Source organism: Sander lucioperca, chromosome 3 (genome assembly GCF_008315115.2).
Source record: "Sander lucioperca isolate FBNREF2018 chromosome 3, SLUC_FBN_1.2, whole genome shotgun sequence".
NCBI classification, from domain to species: Eukaryota; Metazoa; Chordata; class Actinopteri; order Perciformes; family Percidae; genus Sander; species Sander lucioperca.
Window position 1 is genome coordinate 6,394,788 of NC_050175.1, and position 18,530 is coordinate 6,413,317.

The 18,530-nt window shown below is 41.9% G+C and overlaps 1 protein-coding gene across 1 annotated transcript in view; it reads right to left on the minus strand.

Annotated features, from left to right (window-relative positions):
- Nucleotides 1-18,065, minus strand: part of LOC116065605 (multidrug resistance-associated protein 9-like) — a 47,337-nt gene extending 29,272 nt beyond the window's left edge. Inside the window, exons 1-12 of the mRNA XM_035999198.1 lie at nucleotides 18,012-18,065; nucleotides 14,284-14,430; nucleotides 11,620-11,767; nucleotides 10,065-10,301; nucleotides 9,393-9,566; nucleotides 4,958-5,105; nucleotides 4,081-4,229; nucleotides 2,012-2,119; nucleotides 1,696-1,902; nucleotides 721-792; nucleotides 502-626; nucleotides 362-434 (exon numbers count right to left, since the gene is read on the minus strand). Of these exons, the coding sequence (XP_035855091.1) occupies nucleotides 362-434; nucleotides 502-626; nucleotides 721-792; nucleotides 1,696-1,902; nucleotides 2,012-2,119; nucleotides 4,081-4,229; nucleotides 4,958-5,105; nucleotides 9,393-9,566; nucleotides 10,065-10,301; nucleotides 11,620-11,767; nucleotides 14,284-14,430; nucleotides 18,012-18,064 (1,641 nt within the window). The 5' untranslated portion in view covers nucleotide 18,065. The remainder of the gene's footprint in view (nucleotides 1-361; nucleotides 435-501; nucleotides 627-720; nucleotides 793-1,695; nucleotides 1,903-2,011; nucleotides 2,120-4,080; nucleotides 4,230-4,957; nucleotides 5,106-9,392; nucleotides 9,567-10,064; nucleotides 10,302-11,619; nucleotides 11,768-14,283; nucleotides 14,431-18,011) is intronic.
- Between the last annotated feature and the right edge of the window lie 465 nt (nucleotides 18,066-18,530).

Consider the following 18,530-nt stretch of genomic DNA (forward strand, 5'->3'; position numbering starts at 1 on the left):
TAGTGTGTTTGGTGATGGGGATTTCGGGGCTGTTTCATGTTAAACTAAAAGGATCTTACTCTGTAATAAAACGCTCTATCTCTGTAGGGATCCATCCCATAATGTTGTCAGACACTTAGAATAATAATCTGAGTCTCTCCGCAGCAAAAACTGAACTTTTAGTGGACGCTGACTGCTGCTCAACATTTCTCCTAGCGTTACATTGCAGCTTGGTTCAGGGCTGCAGGTTACAGCATTATCGCTCAATACTGGACGATTCTCAGAGATCAGTACCTTAGACACTAATGCATGGGAAAATAAAAAAACAAACATGTTCTCTTTAACACAGAGTAGACTGTAGATGATTGCTTGAGTTTCTCACCAGTGTCTGATCACCGTGCGGCAGGATTTTGAGGTCGTCCTCCAGGCAGCAGCAGCTCAGGACTCGGTTGTACCTGCGGAGCGTCAACACGTCACTACACAGATCAGCTGACACCTTTTCTCTGGAGGAGAGTTATCTACCTGGAGTGGTCCAGAGGTTCCCCCATCAGGATGTTGTCCCGCACTGTCCCATAGAAGATCCAGGCCTGCTGAGCAGCATAAGCAATTGATCCCTGCACCGAGACCGATCCCTGCTGCAGGTTCAGCTGACAGACAGAAAGACAGACAGGAAGCAGATGGACAGGTGAACAGGATGCAGACAGACAGGTGACCCAGTTGCAGACAGACAGGTGAACTCACCTGTTCTAACAGACTGCAGATCAGTGACGTCTTCCCGTTGCCAACAGCACCACACACAGCAAGCAGTCTGCCCTGCAGGAAACACAGCGTCAGTTAGAGACACCCACACATGACACAGACACACACACACACACACACACAGAGATACACACACACACACAATGAAAAAAAAAGGGTCAAGGCAAGGCGTTGGTCGGATCGGCCCACTCATGATCAGAAACTACCAACTCAGCAGGGACTCTGGGTCTCTGGGCAGAGAAGTTTCTGGGTCTTTGGGCAGAGGAGACTCTGGCTTTCCGGGCAGAGGAGACTTTGGGTACATGTGTGACTTACTCCCAAATCTGGTGTCAGAACCATATCGACCACTTCCCCCTTCATGGCCTCCATGGGTCCCAGGGAAGAGGGCCATGTGGGTCCCCATAAAGGACTGCTGGCTGTCGGGGACACTCCCTGTCCATGGTGCAAGCAGTTTAGATAACTAATTAGAGTATCTCAGCTCACCTGGAACTAGTGTGCGGAGGTTACCTAATCTGCAGTATCCTCGGTTTTTTTCTCTCATCTGCTCTGGATGTCTCCACAGGCACACCAAGGTTTGGTTTGGTTATGTTGTCCTAGGTTTGCTTTTTGCTATGTTTACACATTACTACTCCAACACACACTCACCTCTGTCACTCATGCACACCCTTCACCACTTACTCCACTGATTTCTGAGTTAATTTGGTTATTTAATTTGGTCTTATTTGGTTCAACTTGATTTGATACAGTCTTGTTTAAACATCTAACATGGCGTTGTCTCCCTAGGTGGTCCTGAGACTACTCCTGTTTCAGCTTAGCATGCTGCTTGGATAACCCAGGAAGCATCATTAAAAGCGGAGCCACCTTTGCAAAGCTAACTGTATTTCTATTTGTTGCAATAAATGGTTAAATCTCTGACTGACTGAACAACATGTAAACACTCGGTCTCATCAGGTTTACCTTGTGCAGAGTGAAGGAGACGTTCCTCAGGACGGGCATCCCTTCAGCAGCTCTGGCTTCGGACACCAGGTTGTCCCTGTCCTCTGTGTCGGGGGGGTGGAGTGGCTTGGTCCAGGACAGCGTGGCGTTCTCCATGACGACGACCGCTAATGGGGTTCTGGTGCTGTGGCTGATGTACGGCTCTGTATTCTCTGTCAGCAGTAACCTCTGCAACACACACAGACACACAGACAGATATTTTAAATTAACTTAACTTTCTCTCAAAGTTTCCACCCAGACTGTCGGAGAAGTTCAGGAGAGACAAAGTGTAAGTTACCTTTAGGCGAGCCACAGACACAGCAGCTTCAGCAAGGAAACCGACACAAGGGGGCAACGATGACAGAATAAACCTCATGCTGTTCAGGAGGGTGACGAAAGGAAAAGCCTGATGAAGAAACAGAGAGTGAGGCCTCAACACAAACCATAAGGAACCATGAAGGCCACTCAGATTCTCCAGCTCTTCTCTTTGAGCTCTTCCACAAAGGAGAACATTTTTTTTAAAGAGACTGTCCTCCCCCGAAAAATGTTCCCAGACATCGTTTGTTCCAGCATCATTCTGACCTATATTTAGGTTTTCTAGTGGTGGCGCCCTCTAGTGGCCATTGTAGTTCTGATGGGAGCAAAGCAGGAAGTAAGGTGAGGAAGTATTAAAGGGACAAATGTCCTGGCAAGAAGGCAAGTTGGGGGCTAGCAGACAGGGATAAAGAAAAGGGTCTTTTGAATGGCAAGTTGATTTTCAAAGCCCTTCCAGATGGTTCTCTCAACAATATTAAAGTTCCTGAGGCATTCCCAGGCCAAGGTGGGGGATATAATATCTCTCTACCTAAAAAGGTACTTTATTGTCACATACACATACATGTAGTGACATTCATTCTCTGCATTTAACCCATCCCTCAAGGGAGCAGTGGGCAGTCATTTACAGTGCCCAGGGACCAACTCCAGATCTGAGGCAGTGCCTTGCCCAAGGGCACTAGCTGGAGAACCTGGTACATTATATTTTGATGGTGGGGGAAACCGGAGCACCTGAGGAAACCCACGCAAACATGGGGAGAACACACAAACTCCACACAGAAAGGCCCGTAACAACATGGATTCAAACCCAGAACCTTCTTGCTGTGAGGCCACAGTGCTAAACACTGGGCCACCATGCTGCTATAACCTAGTCCTGGGTCTTTTCCCCAGGAAGAAGGCCTTGGGAAAAGAGCCAGGGGCGTCGTTACCAAATGCTGAACCACAACTGGTTCCTTTCAGTGGCTCTATTCTAAGTTCCTCACGGATGACTGAGCTTCTCACCCTATCTCTAAAGGAGACGCCAGCCACTCTCGTGAGGAAACACATTTCGGCCGCTTGTACCCTGGATCGCGTTCTTGCAGTCATGACCCAGCCTTCATGACAATAGGTGAGGGTAGGAACGGTGAGGTAAAGCAATTCTCCAGCCAATCTCCCATTGTCCCCGCACTAGGTACCAAGACTAGCCTGGTCCTACCAGACTCTGGTACATTTCATTTGTCCAGAGAGTCTGGCCTCTGTCCATTGACCAGTGTTGAAGGCGGGTACTCTGTTGAAGTTTAAAACTATTGGATCTGCCCAGAGCCACTCTGGATCTGCCATAACCAATCGCTAACGTTTGGTCGTAACATATGTCATGCACATGTGCAACAAGAGGGGAGACCGACAACAACTATCGGCTTATTTAGAATTAGCATCACTAGCGTTAGCCTTAGCCAACTCCTTCACCACTAACAGAGCGAGCTGGAAAATCAAACTTTTCCCGAACCCCGTGGGGAGGAGGGCCACAACATCATGGCCACCAACACATCTCAGCAAAGATTGTTCTTGCTCGGGCTTTAACTTCTGGATATTCGGCAGCGTTGCCACAACGGACCGAATGGCTTCGCTCGCATCTTTCTAGCGCACGTCCTCAACGTCATTGTTCTCAGCCACTCCCTCTGTTCACTGATTGGACCGCCAAATATTTGACCGGAGAAAACCTAATAATATACCGCAAACCCAGACGGAGTACTGAAGGGAAATGAAAATTGAGCGGAAGTAAGTAGGAGGGCGGAACCAGGCTAGAACAAGACCCCGAGGTACTTGAACTCCTTCACTTGGGGGAAAGACTACCCAAAGTAGTCAATCCATCGGTGTCCTGCTGAAAACCATGGTCTCAGATTTAGAGGTGCTAATTCTCATCTTGAGCATTAAAAACTTTAGAACAGATTAAAAAAAAAACGTGTGAATAATCACAAATTAACTATGGACAATCATGAGATTAAGCACACTTAAATATTTCAATCCACTGACAGCTATATATAATATAAATGGTTTAGTGTGAGTGTTCCTCACGGTGCTGGTGCTGAGAGGTAAACCCAGCCAGGTGTGAACGGTGTAGGTGACCATGATGGCGATGATCGGGACGAGAGGGCTGATGGTCGCACTGAAGTTCTGGATCAGAGCAGCTTTATCCAATATCCTCCTCTCTAACGTCCTAATGTCTGACACACACACACACACACACACACACACACACACACACACATAAACACACAAACATACACACTTTACAAAAACAGACTGTGACAGCTGACTGTCACCATCGTCCTCAGTGTCTAATGATCAGCAATAATCTAGCTCTCCCTTTTCTTGTTTCCTATCGGTCCATCGTCTGCTGCTGCCGATCATTGGGTTGATTTTAACGGACGTCACGGTAGAGTCAAAGAACAGCACCTTCCACAGACAGTAGCGACAGTCGCTCCGGCGGCAGTTGGTGTAAAGAAGAATAAGCAAGTTCTTTGGCTCGCCAGTGATGTCCTTTAAAGCGACGTGGTGATCGGCAGATGCTGGTTCACTGTCAGCCACTTCAACCACAGAAACAGAGTAAATGATTACTAAAAGATTTTTCTGATTTATGAAGTTCATAAAGATCTACAACAGATTCCACTTGCCATCACTGTCCCTGTGTATTCATTTTAATATATTTTATAGTGTTAACTGTCTTGTTCTATTGTGCTTTTTTCATCTTGTTTTTAATTTGTTTATTTTCCGGACGATAATTGTAAAAACACAAGTGGTCAGCAGACTTGAGACGTGCACCCTGAACAATCATTAAAATCTGCATGTGGCGTCTCCATGGTAATAAACGGCTAGTTAGAGCCAACGAGAGAAGGCCTAACGTTACATGTCTCATCAATAAACACAACCGTTACACTTGGAATCTTCTTACCTGTGACATTCCTGTAGAAGGACTCCTCCCACACATACATCTTGATGAGTTTGATGCAGCTGAGGACCTCGTTGATGGAGCGGACTCGGCTGTCTGTGATCTCCCCAGCCTTTTTCTGGAACTGATTAATGAGCCTGGCAGACACAAACTGACACACAGAAACCATGTTCACACTCTCAGGCTCCATCTGCACTACTATGTATTGGTTTTTAGGCACCGTTTGCGAGACAAAAATGATCTCTGTCCACCAGGTTTCAAAGTTAAGCTTAATTCTGTTTCTCAATACATAGAACATACATACACACAGACACACACACACACACACACACACACACACACACACACTGCAGCAAACCAGGGGAAACAGACCAGCCAATCCGGCACAGGAGGCGGGGCCATAGGCTCAGATTGGGGGAGGTGATAGAGGGAGTCTATCTGCCTGTTCAAGTGCTGCAGCTTGGCACATGGCACTGGTGACACCTGCAGCCCATCAGGTGATCAGGGGAAGGCATTAAGAGAGCCCTTACACAACACACATCCTTCTTGCACAGGATGTTCAGCTGGGTGTTATATATTTCACGGTATTTCACATTAAGCGATAGGAATTAGGGTTTTTGAGCTAGAAGCAGGACTATCTAAGGTGCGCCAGAACCTCATTTCTGTGATAAGACTGTCTGAGACATGAGTCGTCATGGCAACCTTTAACTGCAGTTGGTCATGTGATCTGATCCCTGACATGTTGACCTGTTGCTGTGAAGTGATTGCGTGTGTGTGTGTGTGTGGTTGTATGTGGTTTGTGTGTGTATATCTCTCACAGTATTAAACATTAAGTGATAGGAGTTACGGTTTTCGAGCAAGGAGCAGGACTATCAAAGGTGTGCCAGAGCCTCGTCTTGGGGTTGAGGCCATTAGGTCAGTTATCAGAGTCAGTCAGTTTGTCAGTTAGTCCATCATGACATCATGTTAGCTTACAAATAACACCTCCTTTCTTCCTCTTTTCTTTCTCTACTCCTCTCGTCACCTCCTTTCTGCCTCTCCTTTCTTCTTCTCCTCCTCTCCTTTTCTTCTCCTCTTCCTATCTTACCCTCCTGTGTGTGTGTTTGTGTGTGTGTGTGTGTGTGTGTGTGTGTGTGTGTGTGTGTGGTTGTGTGTGCACATGTGTGTGTATATCTCTGTCTGTATGTGTGTGCCTCTCTGTCTTTATGTGTGTGTTTCTGTCTGTGTGTGTGTGTGTGTGTGTGTGTGTGTGTGTGTGTGTGTGTGTGTGTGTGTGTGTTTGGGTGGTTGTGTGTGTGCATGTGTGTGTATATCTGTCTGTGTGTTTGTGTGTGTGTGACTGTGTGTGTTTGATTGTGTGACTGTGTGTTTGTGTGTGTGAATGTGTGTGTGTGTGTGTGGTTGTCTGTGTGTGTGTGTGTGTGTGTGTGTGTGTGTGTGTGTGTGTGTGTGTGCATTTGAATGTGTGTCTGTGTCGTGTTGTTTGAGATTACATAATCTGACACATTTCCCACTTTTCAGACTCATTCATTCTCCTTTAGCCGCTTCATCATCCAAATTGAAGCCATCAATCCCATTTAGCATCATCTTAGAATTAATTACAAATATTAAATCATTATATTCCACATCTTTCAAACATTAAATGCAGTTGGTCAGTTGTAATCTGATCCCTGACATGTTGACCTGTTGCTGTGAAGTTACTGTGCCTAGTCTCTGTCAGAACAGCTGCTGGTGTTGAGGCCTGAGGTCAGCAATCAGAGTCAGTCAGTTGGTCAGTTAGTCCATCATGACATCATGTTAGCTGGCAAATAACACCTCCTTTCTTCCTCTCCTCTTCCTCTCTTCTTTCCCTACTCCTCTCCTCACCTCATTTCTTCCTCTCATCTTCTCATGTTCTTCTCCTCTTCCTATCTTACCCTCCTCCTGTGTGTGTGTGTGTGTGTGTGTGTGTGTGTGTGTGTGTGTGTGTGTGTGTGTGTGTGTGTGTGTGTGTGTGTGTGTGTGTGTGTGTGTGTATATCTCACAGTCAGTGGGTCAGTTAGTCCATCATGACATCATCTTAACTGACAAATAACCTCCTTTCTTCCCCTCCTTTCCTTATATCTTTCTCTCAGTCAGTCAGACACTTTTTTCCCCCACTAAGCTAACCACTTCCGTATTCACTCTTGGAGAGTAAAGTTGCCAGTGAAGAAGCCAATGGATGTTTTTATGTATTTCAAATTCACTATTTCTTTTAAATATGTCACCCTGTGAGTCTGCCTACACTCTATGGGTGTAACATATTTTGGAGTCCCAAACATCATTGTTGAGCAGGAAAATGTAAAAAGCAAACCTGTCATGTTATGTAACAACAACCAACAGTTAGTTTAAGGCCAGCTATCATTATGTTCTCATAATTAATACAGGTTTAAGGCCTTAATCAATTGCTCCAATGCTTGTCTGTGTATTTTTTTTTCACCAACAGTTTTAGCTAATAGGAAAATGGTAACTGTATTATTGTTCTAAACTCCTCTCAAAAACCTAACCCTATGAATCAGTTGATTTACATAACACTTTAAAGATGTTGAACATCTGGAAATGGACAAAATTTCCATAAATAAAATTGTTAATTTATTACTAAATATTCTTTTGATTACAGTTTTTTATAACTGCTTACACACAAAATCTCTACATGTCACACAATTTATTTTTGAAACCTCTCACTCAAAGAGCAAAACTACACACACCAAACCTCCAAAACAATACGCTATCAATCGGCCTTTAAACTCAATTTTCATTTGCATAAAACACTTTTCAAAACATTACACACAACTCTCTACCTAAGACACAAAAATCTAACTAAATTATTTGCTTTCCTTTTCCAAACAACAAATCAAAATGCTACGATTCCTCTGTTTCAATATTGCATTGGTGTTTACACTACACGTCTCAACCCCTCTCAGCAAATTACTTTCACTCTAGAACACTTTTTGAAAATGTAGGTATAAGTCTATGATAGACAGCAGTGTGAAAAACTTGTGACATTTATACATTTTAAACCCATACCTATGGTCAATTATTCATTACGATTATAAACCCTACAGGTTTCACTCTTCATACATCATTGTTGGTCAAAATGTAGGAAATCTTGTGCCGGTCGCAGACATGTAACTATGGAATGTTACGCTTAGGATTGTGGGTAGTGTAGTACTTTTTTATGACATCCTGTCAAACATACATCTCCCTCCTCTAACACACACACACACACACACAGACACATGCACACACATTCAGATTTTCCAATGTGTGTGTGTGGGGCTGGAATGTTGAGAGCTAGAGGGGAGGACAGAGGTTGAAGGTGCATTATGATTCTCTGAAAGTTTTCCAAAAATTGCTCTCTCCCCTACAGTTTTCACTCTTCATACATCATGGCTCATGGTCAAGATGTACCATGCCGGTGGCAGATATGTAACTAGGAATCCACTGGACTTAAACTTTTGGCTCTGTTCATACCAACTGCCGATAGAAACAATGAAAAAATAAATTATTTCGCGGGTTCCCTAGACATTTGCTTGGCAACAGTGATTTCCACCAATCAGAGACATTGCTGTTACACTTAGGATTGTGGGTAGTGTAATACTTCAACACACACACACACACACACACACACACACACACAGAGATCTCCACCAATCAGATACGTTCCTGTTACGCTTAGGATTGTGGGTAGTGTAGCACTTCTTTATGACATCCTGTCAAACATACATCTCCCTTCTCTAACACACACACACACACACACACACAGACACACACACACACGCACACGCACAAACATTCAGATTTTCCAATGTGTGTGTGTGGGGCTGGAATGTTGAGAGAGGGGAGGACAGAGGTTGAAGCTGCATTATGATTCTCTGAAAGTTTTCCAAAAATTGCTCTCTCCACTACAGTTTTTACTCTTCATACATCATGGTTGGTCAAGATGTGGGAAATCTTGTGCCGGTCGAAAACTTGTAACTATGGAATCCACCGGGCTTAAACTTTTGGATCTGTTCATACCAACTGCCGATAGAAACAATGAAAAAACATATCTGGAAGTACGCAGACGGTTCTCTGTTTGTTACCTGCAACTACCTCCTCTACTCCCTCACTGTGGAAATCACCATAGCAACAACTTCTTACACACACACCTCCTATCATGGAGACTCTTTACTGTAGGCCGTGTTGTCCTCTCTTTGCAGGACATGTCAAACAGCAGTTTTACTGTTAGCCAGTGTTATTCGGATGTGCACCAAGTAGTAGGCACACTGTCAAAATTTCTTGCGTAATTTTCTAGTTATATTTATTATTGTGTGTTAATGTGTGTCTTTTACTTTTCATCTTATCCCTTGCTGCTGCAACCGTGTGAATTTCCCCATTGTGGGATTAATAAAGGATTTTGAAAAGTGTGTCCACAAACCTGGAGGACCATGAAGATGAGAAAGATGAAGATGCCGATGAGAGCAGTGTAGTCGAGGATGTGGCAGGAGTAAACGGCGCACATGATCAACAGGAGGGGTGAGGGCAGCACAATCGGGCACCAATGGACGGCTTCAAACAGCTTGTAGCTGTCGCTGGTCAAAACATTCACCATCTGACAGACAGACAGACAGACAGACAGACAGACAGACAGACAGGCAGAAACACAGACACAGACAGCTGTTTATCAGTTTCATTTTGTCACCCCAAGACATTTTGAGATTTATTTTGTTTTCCAGTTTTTGCAGTTTCTTTATGTTAAGGCTTCAAAAAACTCCCCCATAAGTGGTTTGTTCCAGCATCATTCTGACCTATATTTAGGTTTGTAGTGGTGACGCCCTCTAGTGGCCGTAGTAGTTCTGACAGGAGCAAAGCAGGAAGTAAGGTGAGGAAGTATGAGAGTGCCAAATATCCTGGTAAGGAGGCAAGTTTGGGGGGGGGGGGTCAAACAAAAACAGAACTCTCAGCCAGGAGACTGGGGTTAGATATGAGGATGTATTTCCTGCCACCACTAGGGGGCGCTAATTTATGTAAAGCTCCTGTGGGTGGGATTAGAAGGGGAGGGACCAAACCACCCATATCATTGGAGGACTTGGAGGGAGGGTTGTCCTACCTGTCCCACAGAGACTTCGCTGTGCGTCCTCAGAGTGATGATCTTGCGGAAGCCCAGCATGCAGAAACCAGTTTTCATCCTGATTCCTGTCCGTATGCCGATAGCCCAAAACAGAGTCTTAGAGCTGATCCTTAAGAGCTCCATAAAGGCCAGACCCAAACATAGGCCCAGGCCCCCCCAAACTGAGAATGACTCCGGTTTGAGGATGTAGAGGATGATCTCACGGACCAGGACTCCCTGAGAGGACACACAGAGACATTACTGTTGATGTGTTAAAATATTTATTATAAATTACATGTAGTAGCTCAAATCAAGCAAGCTGATTCACAGCCATGATATAATAAACACATACAACAGCTGCAACATCTAATTTCTTTGCACATTAAATATCACTAAATATCAGAGAAAACCATAGAGGGTTCTACTGCTGTCTCTCTACATACTACTCTCTACTGCTGTCTCTCTACATACTACTCTCTACATACTACTCTCTACTGTTGTCTCTCTACATACTACTCTCTACTGTTGTCTCTCTACATACTACTCTCTACTGTTGTCTCTCTACATACTACTCTCTACTGTTGTCTCTCTACATACTACCCTCTACTGTCTCTCTACGCACCAGCCGACCAATCATGTACTGCACAGCAGACCATGGTGCAGGTAGATTATTTTCTGAAATATAGTGACTGCATTCTTATAATAGCCTATTATTATCACTTTAAATTTCTCAAAATATCACGACTCCTCCAAATCACAGAGAACACAGATGGGATGAGTTATATTTTGAATGTGCACAAAGTTTTGAACATGAGAAAAAATCTTGTTCAAACATCTGAAATATTACAGTCCAGGGTTTTTTTTAATAAATTAAAATTAATTAATGTATCATTGAGGTGAATAATTGTCATATGCACATTTAAGGAGGTTACTTCCTCAACAAAATACGCAAAAGAGAAGGGAAGAGTAAATTATGTCTAGGCTACATGTGTGCTGACTCAGATATAATTAGAAAAGTTGATCCAAAGAAGAATAAATAGTTGAAAGCAATACAGAATGTAATATATTCCATTATGTTTATATATTTGGATTGTAATCTGTTTCCCTTTACATAAAGATATTTCCAGCATGAATTGATTCAGAAAAAGGTAGAAATAGGTCCCACAAAAATCCACCTGAATGCAGGAAATTAAGTATTTAACACTCAAAATTGTCTGACCCCCCGCATCATAAGTCGCCATACAGATCTATTATGATTAGGTCAAATGTTGGTGCCATCTAAGTAACATCTACAAACTAAATTAAAATGAATGACCCGGCTTCACAATGTGACAAGTTGGGAGTGAGACTTTGTTGTGAATATAAAACCCCAAAATACTTCAAATCTAAAAAGTGTATTATATATTCAGTATGAGCTTCATAAATGTAGAATTTCTGGTGGGTGTGCCTAATAAAGTGGCCACTGAGTGGGACACATTAACATGAAAAAAGGAAAAACACTTTTCTTTATTTTTGATAGGATTTTAAAAAGGTGATGTAACGTAACATGACTCACTGAAGAGCAGAACAGCGCCACCATGAAGACAAAGGTGATGGCGACGACCAGCAACAGCCGGTTTCTCTGGAAACGAAGCAACACTCGAATCAGAGACGCTTTCTGCAGGCCGACCGCACACACTTCCTGTTCCCACAGCTTCTGCAGCCTGCACAAAGAAACACAGAGACACACGGAGACACAGGGAGACACAGGGAGAAACAGGGAGACACACGGAGACACACAGAGACACAGAGAGACACACAGAGACACACGGAGACACACGGAGACACACAGAGACACAGAGAGACACAGAGAAACACAGAGACACACAAAGACACAGACACAGGGAGACACAGGGAGAAACAGCGAGACACACAGAGACACACAGAGACACAGAGACATACAGAGACACACAGAGACATACAGAGACACACACGGAGACACACAGAGACACAGAGACACAAGTAGACACACAGAGACACATGGAGACACACACCACAGATGGGTTACTACAGTTTTTTACAATCACTTCGACACTAATTTCAGAACCTTGACGTCATTTTTCAAAACTCTAGACACAAAACTCACAACGGTCATCACTTGTAACACAGACTGTCCAATGTTCAAAACATTGCATTGTGCATTCATATCTTTAAATACATCTTGCACAATCATTGGTTCAAAAGACTAATTTATTGTGAAATACCATTCAAACTTTACTTTAGATCAATAGTAATAGTGTCTGACAAACAGTAGTACATTACAGTAAAGGTAGTACATGGGACCATAGAAACGGTGTCTGATAAACAGTAGTACATTACAGTAAAGGTAGTACATGGGACCATAGGAACAGTGTCTGGTAAACAGTAGTACATTATAGTACTACTACTTACTACTTATAGTTGAAAAATGTGTATTTTGATCACTGGTTGTGAGTTTTGGGTCTAGAGTTGTGAAAAATGACGTCAAGGTTCTGAAATTAGTGCCGAAGTGAATGTAAAAAACTGTAAAAACAAAATGTTGCCGAAAAAGCAAACTAAAAACCTTTTATTTTCTTAAGCATTTGCTTAACTACAGTGTGTGTGTGTGTGTGTGTGTGTGTGTGTGTGTGTGTGTATGTGTGTGTGTGTGTGTGTGTGTGTTTGTGTGTGTGTGTATGTGTGTTTGTGTGTGTGTGTGTGTGTGTGTGTGTGTGTGTGTGTGTGTGTGTATTTGTATGGTCACACTCGGTTTGTTTTTGTTGATTGTCTCGTGTTTATTGAATTCTTTTATATTCATGTTTTATATTCATGCTTTGTGTTAATGTGTATGCTGTTTTTAATGTAAAGCACCTTGGGTTTACTTACTAATGCAAAACCAACACAAATAGATGCTAAAAAACTGACTATAGACACGAAACAAACAAAAAACATCCAAGTAACAACTACAAATGACCCAAAATGACGGGAAAATTGATGATGATGATGCTACAATCACAAAGACAGGCAATATAGTGACTGCATTCTTATAATAGCCTATTATTATCACTTTAAATTTCTCAAAATATCACGACTCCTCCAAATCACAGAGAACACAGATGGGATGAGTTATATTTTGAATGTGCACAAAGTTTTGAACATGAGAAAAAATCTTGTTCAAACATCTGAAATATTACAGTCCAGGGTTTTTTTTTATTAAATTAAAATTAATTAATGTATCATTGAGGTGAATAATTGTCATATGCACATTTAAGGAGGTTACTTCCTCAACAAAATACGCAAAAGAGAAGGGAAGAGTAAATTATGTCTAGGCTACATGTGTGCTGACTCAGATATAATTAGAAAAGTTGATCCAAAGAAGAATAAATAGTTGAAAGCAATACAGAATGTAATATATTCCATTATGTTTATATATTTGGATTGTAATCTGTTACCCTTTACATAAAGATATTTCCAGCATGAATTGATTCAGAAAAAGGTAGAAATAGGTCCCACAAAAATCCACCTGAATGCAGGAAATTAAGTATTTAACACTCAAAATTGTCTGACCCCCCGCATCATAAGTTGCCATACAGATCTATTATGATTAGGTCAAATGTTGGTGCCATCTAAGTAACATCTACAAACTAAATTAAAATGAATGGCCCGGCTGTAAAAACAAAATGTTGCCGAAAAAGCAAACTCAAAACCTTTTATTTTCTTAAGCATTTGCTTAACTACAGTGTGTGTGTGTGTGTGTGTGTGTGTGTGTGTGTGTGTGTGTGTGTGTGTGTGTATTTGTATGGTCACACTCGGTTTGTTTTTGTTGATTGTCTCGTGTTTATTGAATTCTTTTATATATATTTTTTTTTTTTCTTTTATATATTTTTTTTATATATTTTATATTCTTTTATATATATTTGTGTTAATGTGTATGCTGTTTTTAATGTAAAGCACCTTGGGTTTACTTACTGATGCAAAACCAACACAAATAGATGCTAAAAAACTGACTATAGACACGAAACAAACAAAAAACATCCAAGTAGACAGGCAAAATGACTAAGAGACTGTTGGAGTTGACTTGGGTGTCTTTATCTCTGTAGACAGAGTATAAAATGATATCTGTAATAATCCGTCCATGATCAACACACAGACACACTTTGTAACATGTTGTGTATGAATAAAGTTTTTTCAAGATGATTAGCGTTATTCGTTGCAGTCTGACCTGTCTCCGTTGACGTCGGCTCCATCTAGAGGAGACGGACTGAGCGTGCTCGGGTCCAGCTGCTTCCTGAACATGGACCACATAACCGGAGTCATCCAGGACATGGTGCTGAAGGACAGGAAGCTGGCTGCGTCCAGAGGATTCAACCTGAACACCAGACAACCAGACCACAGTTCACTACCAGGGGTGGGATTCACCAGAGGCCTCACCATACTATACATCATGATACAATAGTATTGCGATTTTAAACATATTGCAATATTCTGCGATATATTGCCATTTATTACCTATTTTCCAACTTCAAAAGGAAACTTTGTCAACATCTGTTTAATCTAAAAAGATCTCTGTTTGTTCATTTCACTTCAATTTTATTGCTGCAATATGGGATTGTCAGGCAGACAAACTGACCAACACATATATAATAAAAGATTGATACTTGGCATCTGTGTACTTGGTGTCTGTGTACTTGGCATCTGTGTACTTCCCATCTGTTTGTTTATTTCTTTATTTGATCAGGGACAATGCACAAAAAACATTAGTCTAAAAAAGAAGAGATGTCATGTGTCAGGTTATTGCAAAAAAATGCTAATTTCCACCCGCAGTACCTGGACAGGTTATGTTATGTCTGTGTATTGATACTGTTATGATCCTGTTCTGGATTTGTTGTTTTTTGTGTTTGGCAATACACTATTGTCATGGAAAATATCCCAATACTATGCTGTACCAATTTTTTCCCCAAGCCCTATTCATTACCACAGACTCTAAAGATAAACCAGATCTGGTTCACTACCACAGACTCTAAAGATAAACCAGATCTGGTTCACTACCACAGACTCTAAAGATAAACCAGATCTGGTTCACTACCACAGACTCTAAAGATTAACCAGATCAGGTTCACTACCACAGACTCTAAAGATAAACCAGATCTGGTTCACTACCACAGACTCTAAAGATAAACCAGATCTGGTTTACTACCACAGACTCTAAAGATAAACCAGATCTGGTTCACTACCACAGACTCTAAAGATAAACCAGATCAGGTTCATTACCACAGACTCTAAAGATAAACCAGATCTGATTTACTACCACAGACTCTAAAGATAAACCAGATCTGGTTTACTACCACAGACTCTAAAGATAAACCAGATCAGGTTCACTACCACAGACTCTAAAGATAAACCAGATCTGGTTTACTACCACAGACTCTAAAGATAAACCAGATCAGGTTCACTACCACAGACTCTAAAGATAAACCAGATCAGGTTCACTACCACAGACTCTAAAGATAAACCAGATCTGGTTCACTACCACAGACTCTAAAGATAAACCAGATCTGGTTTACTACCACAGACTCTAAAGATAAACCAGATCTGGTTCACTACCACAGACTCTGAAGATAAACCAGATCAGGTTCATTACCACAGACTCTAAAGATAAACCAGATCTGGTTCACTACCACAGACTCTAAAGATAAACCAGATCTGGTTCACTACCACAGACTCTAAAGATAAACCAGATCAGGTTCACTACCACAGACTCTAAAGATAAACCAGATCTGGTTCACTACCACAGACTCTAAAGATAAACCAGATCTGGTTCACTACCACAGACGCTAAAGATAAACCAGATCAGGTTCATTACCACAGACTCTAAAGATAAACCAGATCTGGTTTACTACCACAGACTCTAAAGATAAACCAGATCAGGTTCACTACCACAGACTCTAAAGATAAACCAGATCTGGTTCACTACCACAGACTCTAAAGATAAACCAGATCTGGTTTACTACCACAGACTCTAAAGATAAACCAGATCTGGTTCACTACCACAGACTCTAAAGATAAACCAGATCAGGTTCATTACCACAGACTCTAAAGATAAACCAGATCAGGTTCATTACCACATACTCTAAAGATAAACCAGATCTGGTTCACTACCACAGACTCTAAAGATAAACCAGATATTTATCAGAGAGAGTTAAAGTCACTCAGAGTATTTCTCTAAAAGGAAACTCACTAAATTAGTGAGAGATATCACAATCTAGACACAATCAATGTAAAGTATGTACAGTGCAGTGTGTGGTTTTATACATAATCATGCTACACACAACTGTGAAATCTCCCGGTTGCGGAGGGGTAGACAGTGAAAGCTCAAGCTCAAATATCTCTTCATTTGGTTGCCGCAATTTGGAAAGGCACAAACTGGAACCATTTTCTCATATTAGTCCTGATCTAACTCCAAGCTCCGTCTGTCAGCTCTGTGAGCTCCTCCCCCTGCTGCCGTTGCTAGGTTACCTAGCTGTTGAACTCTTGAACTGCAGCTCTGCTCGCTCCACTGTGGTGTCAGGTTACAGCTTGTTGATACATACGCGTTACTATGGAAAGAAACTCGGCAAATCGTTTTTTTGTGGAAAAAATGCATTTTGGAATATTGGATTGTATGAGATCGGCATTCGACTAGTGTGGGCTTCACCATAAACCAGGAAATAAACAGAGGTATGGATTAACACAACTTTTATGGCTTTCTGTCACATCTACTGCAGTCAAATTCGCTGTATTCCCTTGGAAGGAATAACTGCACATGGCTAAGCACTTGTAATGGCATTTCGAGCATGTTTAGAGGCTAAAAACACGTTTAAAACTTGCCCTGTTTAAGCCCTGTTTAAGCCTGTTGGGTGCTAACACTAGCAGGAGGATAACTCGGTGTAGGCAGCACCGATTGGTTTCGTTTTTCTCGCTACTGACAGTACTCCTAATTTACAAACAACAGAGCTACGGGTTGGAATCGACCGGAATTCTCCTTAAATGTTGCTGTGGGACAAAGTGAGACTAACCTCCAATCAAATGCCATGTATATTATGTTTATATAGTGGATCGATACAAATAACACAACACCTCAACAGGCCACAACTGTGAGCTGGCATGTGTGTGTGTGTGGGGGGAGTAGGTGATAGAGCGAGGGAGAAGTGAGAGAGTGACGGCGATTAGCTTTGGAGCGAGTAGCGACTCTAGAGTCATATAGTGAGAGAAACAAAGTGTCTCCCCTGTTCTTTCTGACCACGGTGGAGAATCTGTAGCAGGGAAAGTTCACTCTCTCCTTGATTTCATAACGCCATACCTGTCTCTCTCTCGTTGACTGACTCGCTTGTGTTGTTCTTGTGTGTCCGATTATGCGTGCTTTCGAACACCCGCCCAACTCTACCTCTGATTGGCTTACCATGACATTTTACTCAACCTCAGCCAATCGTCAGCATGTATGCGCTTGTCTTGTGCATTGCCCACTAACCAAGGAAGAACAGTAAAATAAAGTCTTTGCCTCTCAGCTCAGACTCAGATCTAGTTGGTCTGATGAAAAAAACTGCTTCATATATAGTAACACGCCGCATTCTTTGGCAGTAACGCTAACGGCGTTATTAAGATGGGAAGTTATTGAAAAAAAGTAACGCCGTTATTCCCATCACTGATTATGACTTTTTCTTAAGGGTTCATGTCCCTTTGAAAAGAAAAGGAAACAGAGTTTTATAAACATCATCTAACAAACGGAGCTACGTCACATTCTGCGTCACGTGGTAACCTTCAGGACGTGAAGTAACGTCTGCTTAGAGCCCAAACCACCATCTTTTTATCAACTTAACTTAGTAGTTTCAGTTTCAGAGTTCGTCTTTCTCTTATTTTTTCTTATTTTGTGCGTGTTTGAGTGCTTTTAGGTAAATCCACATCCTGACTCACCCTGCTGCCGCGGCCGTCCTTGAATCAGCTGCTGGGGATGTTTTACCGTTCATTCTGCTGAGACAGACAGGATTATAAACATATATTATAAACAGTTTAATTAATCAATGGTCAATCAGATTATCTCAGCTAGCAGTGCCCTGCTATGCCCAAGTGTATTATAATGTATAGGAACAAATCATAACAAGGACACTTTACAGATAGAGTAAGTCTAGAACACACTATATTTTACAAAGACCCAAAATTCCAATAATTCCCCAAAGAGCAAGCATTTAGTGCAACAGTGGCAAAGAAAAACTTCCTTTTAGGGAGAAACCTGGGACAGACCAAGACCCTTGGTGGGCTGCCATCTGCCGGTGCTCTGACTTAATGTAGGGCTCTATGGAATCTGACTTATACCTTTTTTGAAATTCTGAATTTCTCAATTCTATCCATGATTCTGTTATCATAGAAACTCTTTGGCTCTACATTAATGCTTTTCATCAGTCTGTGAATGTTAGAGTTAAGATATGCCTATTA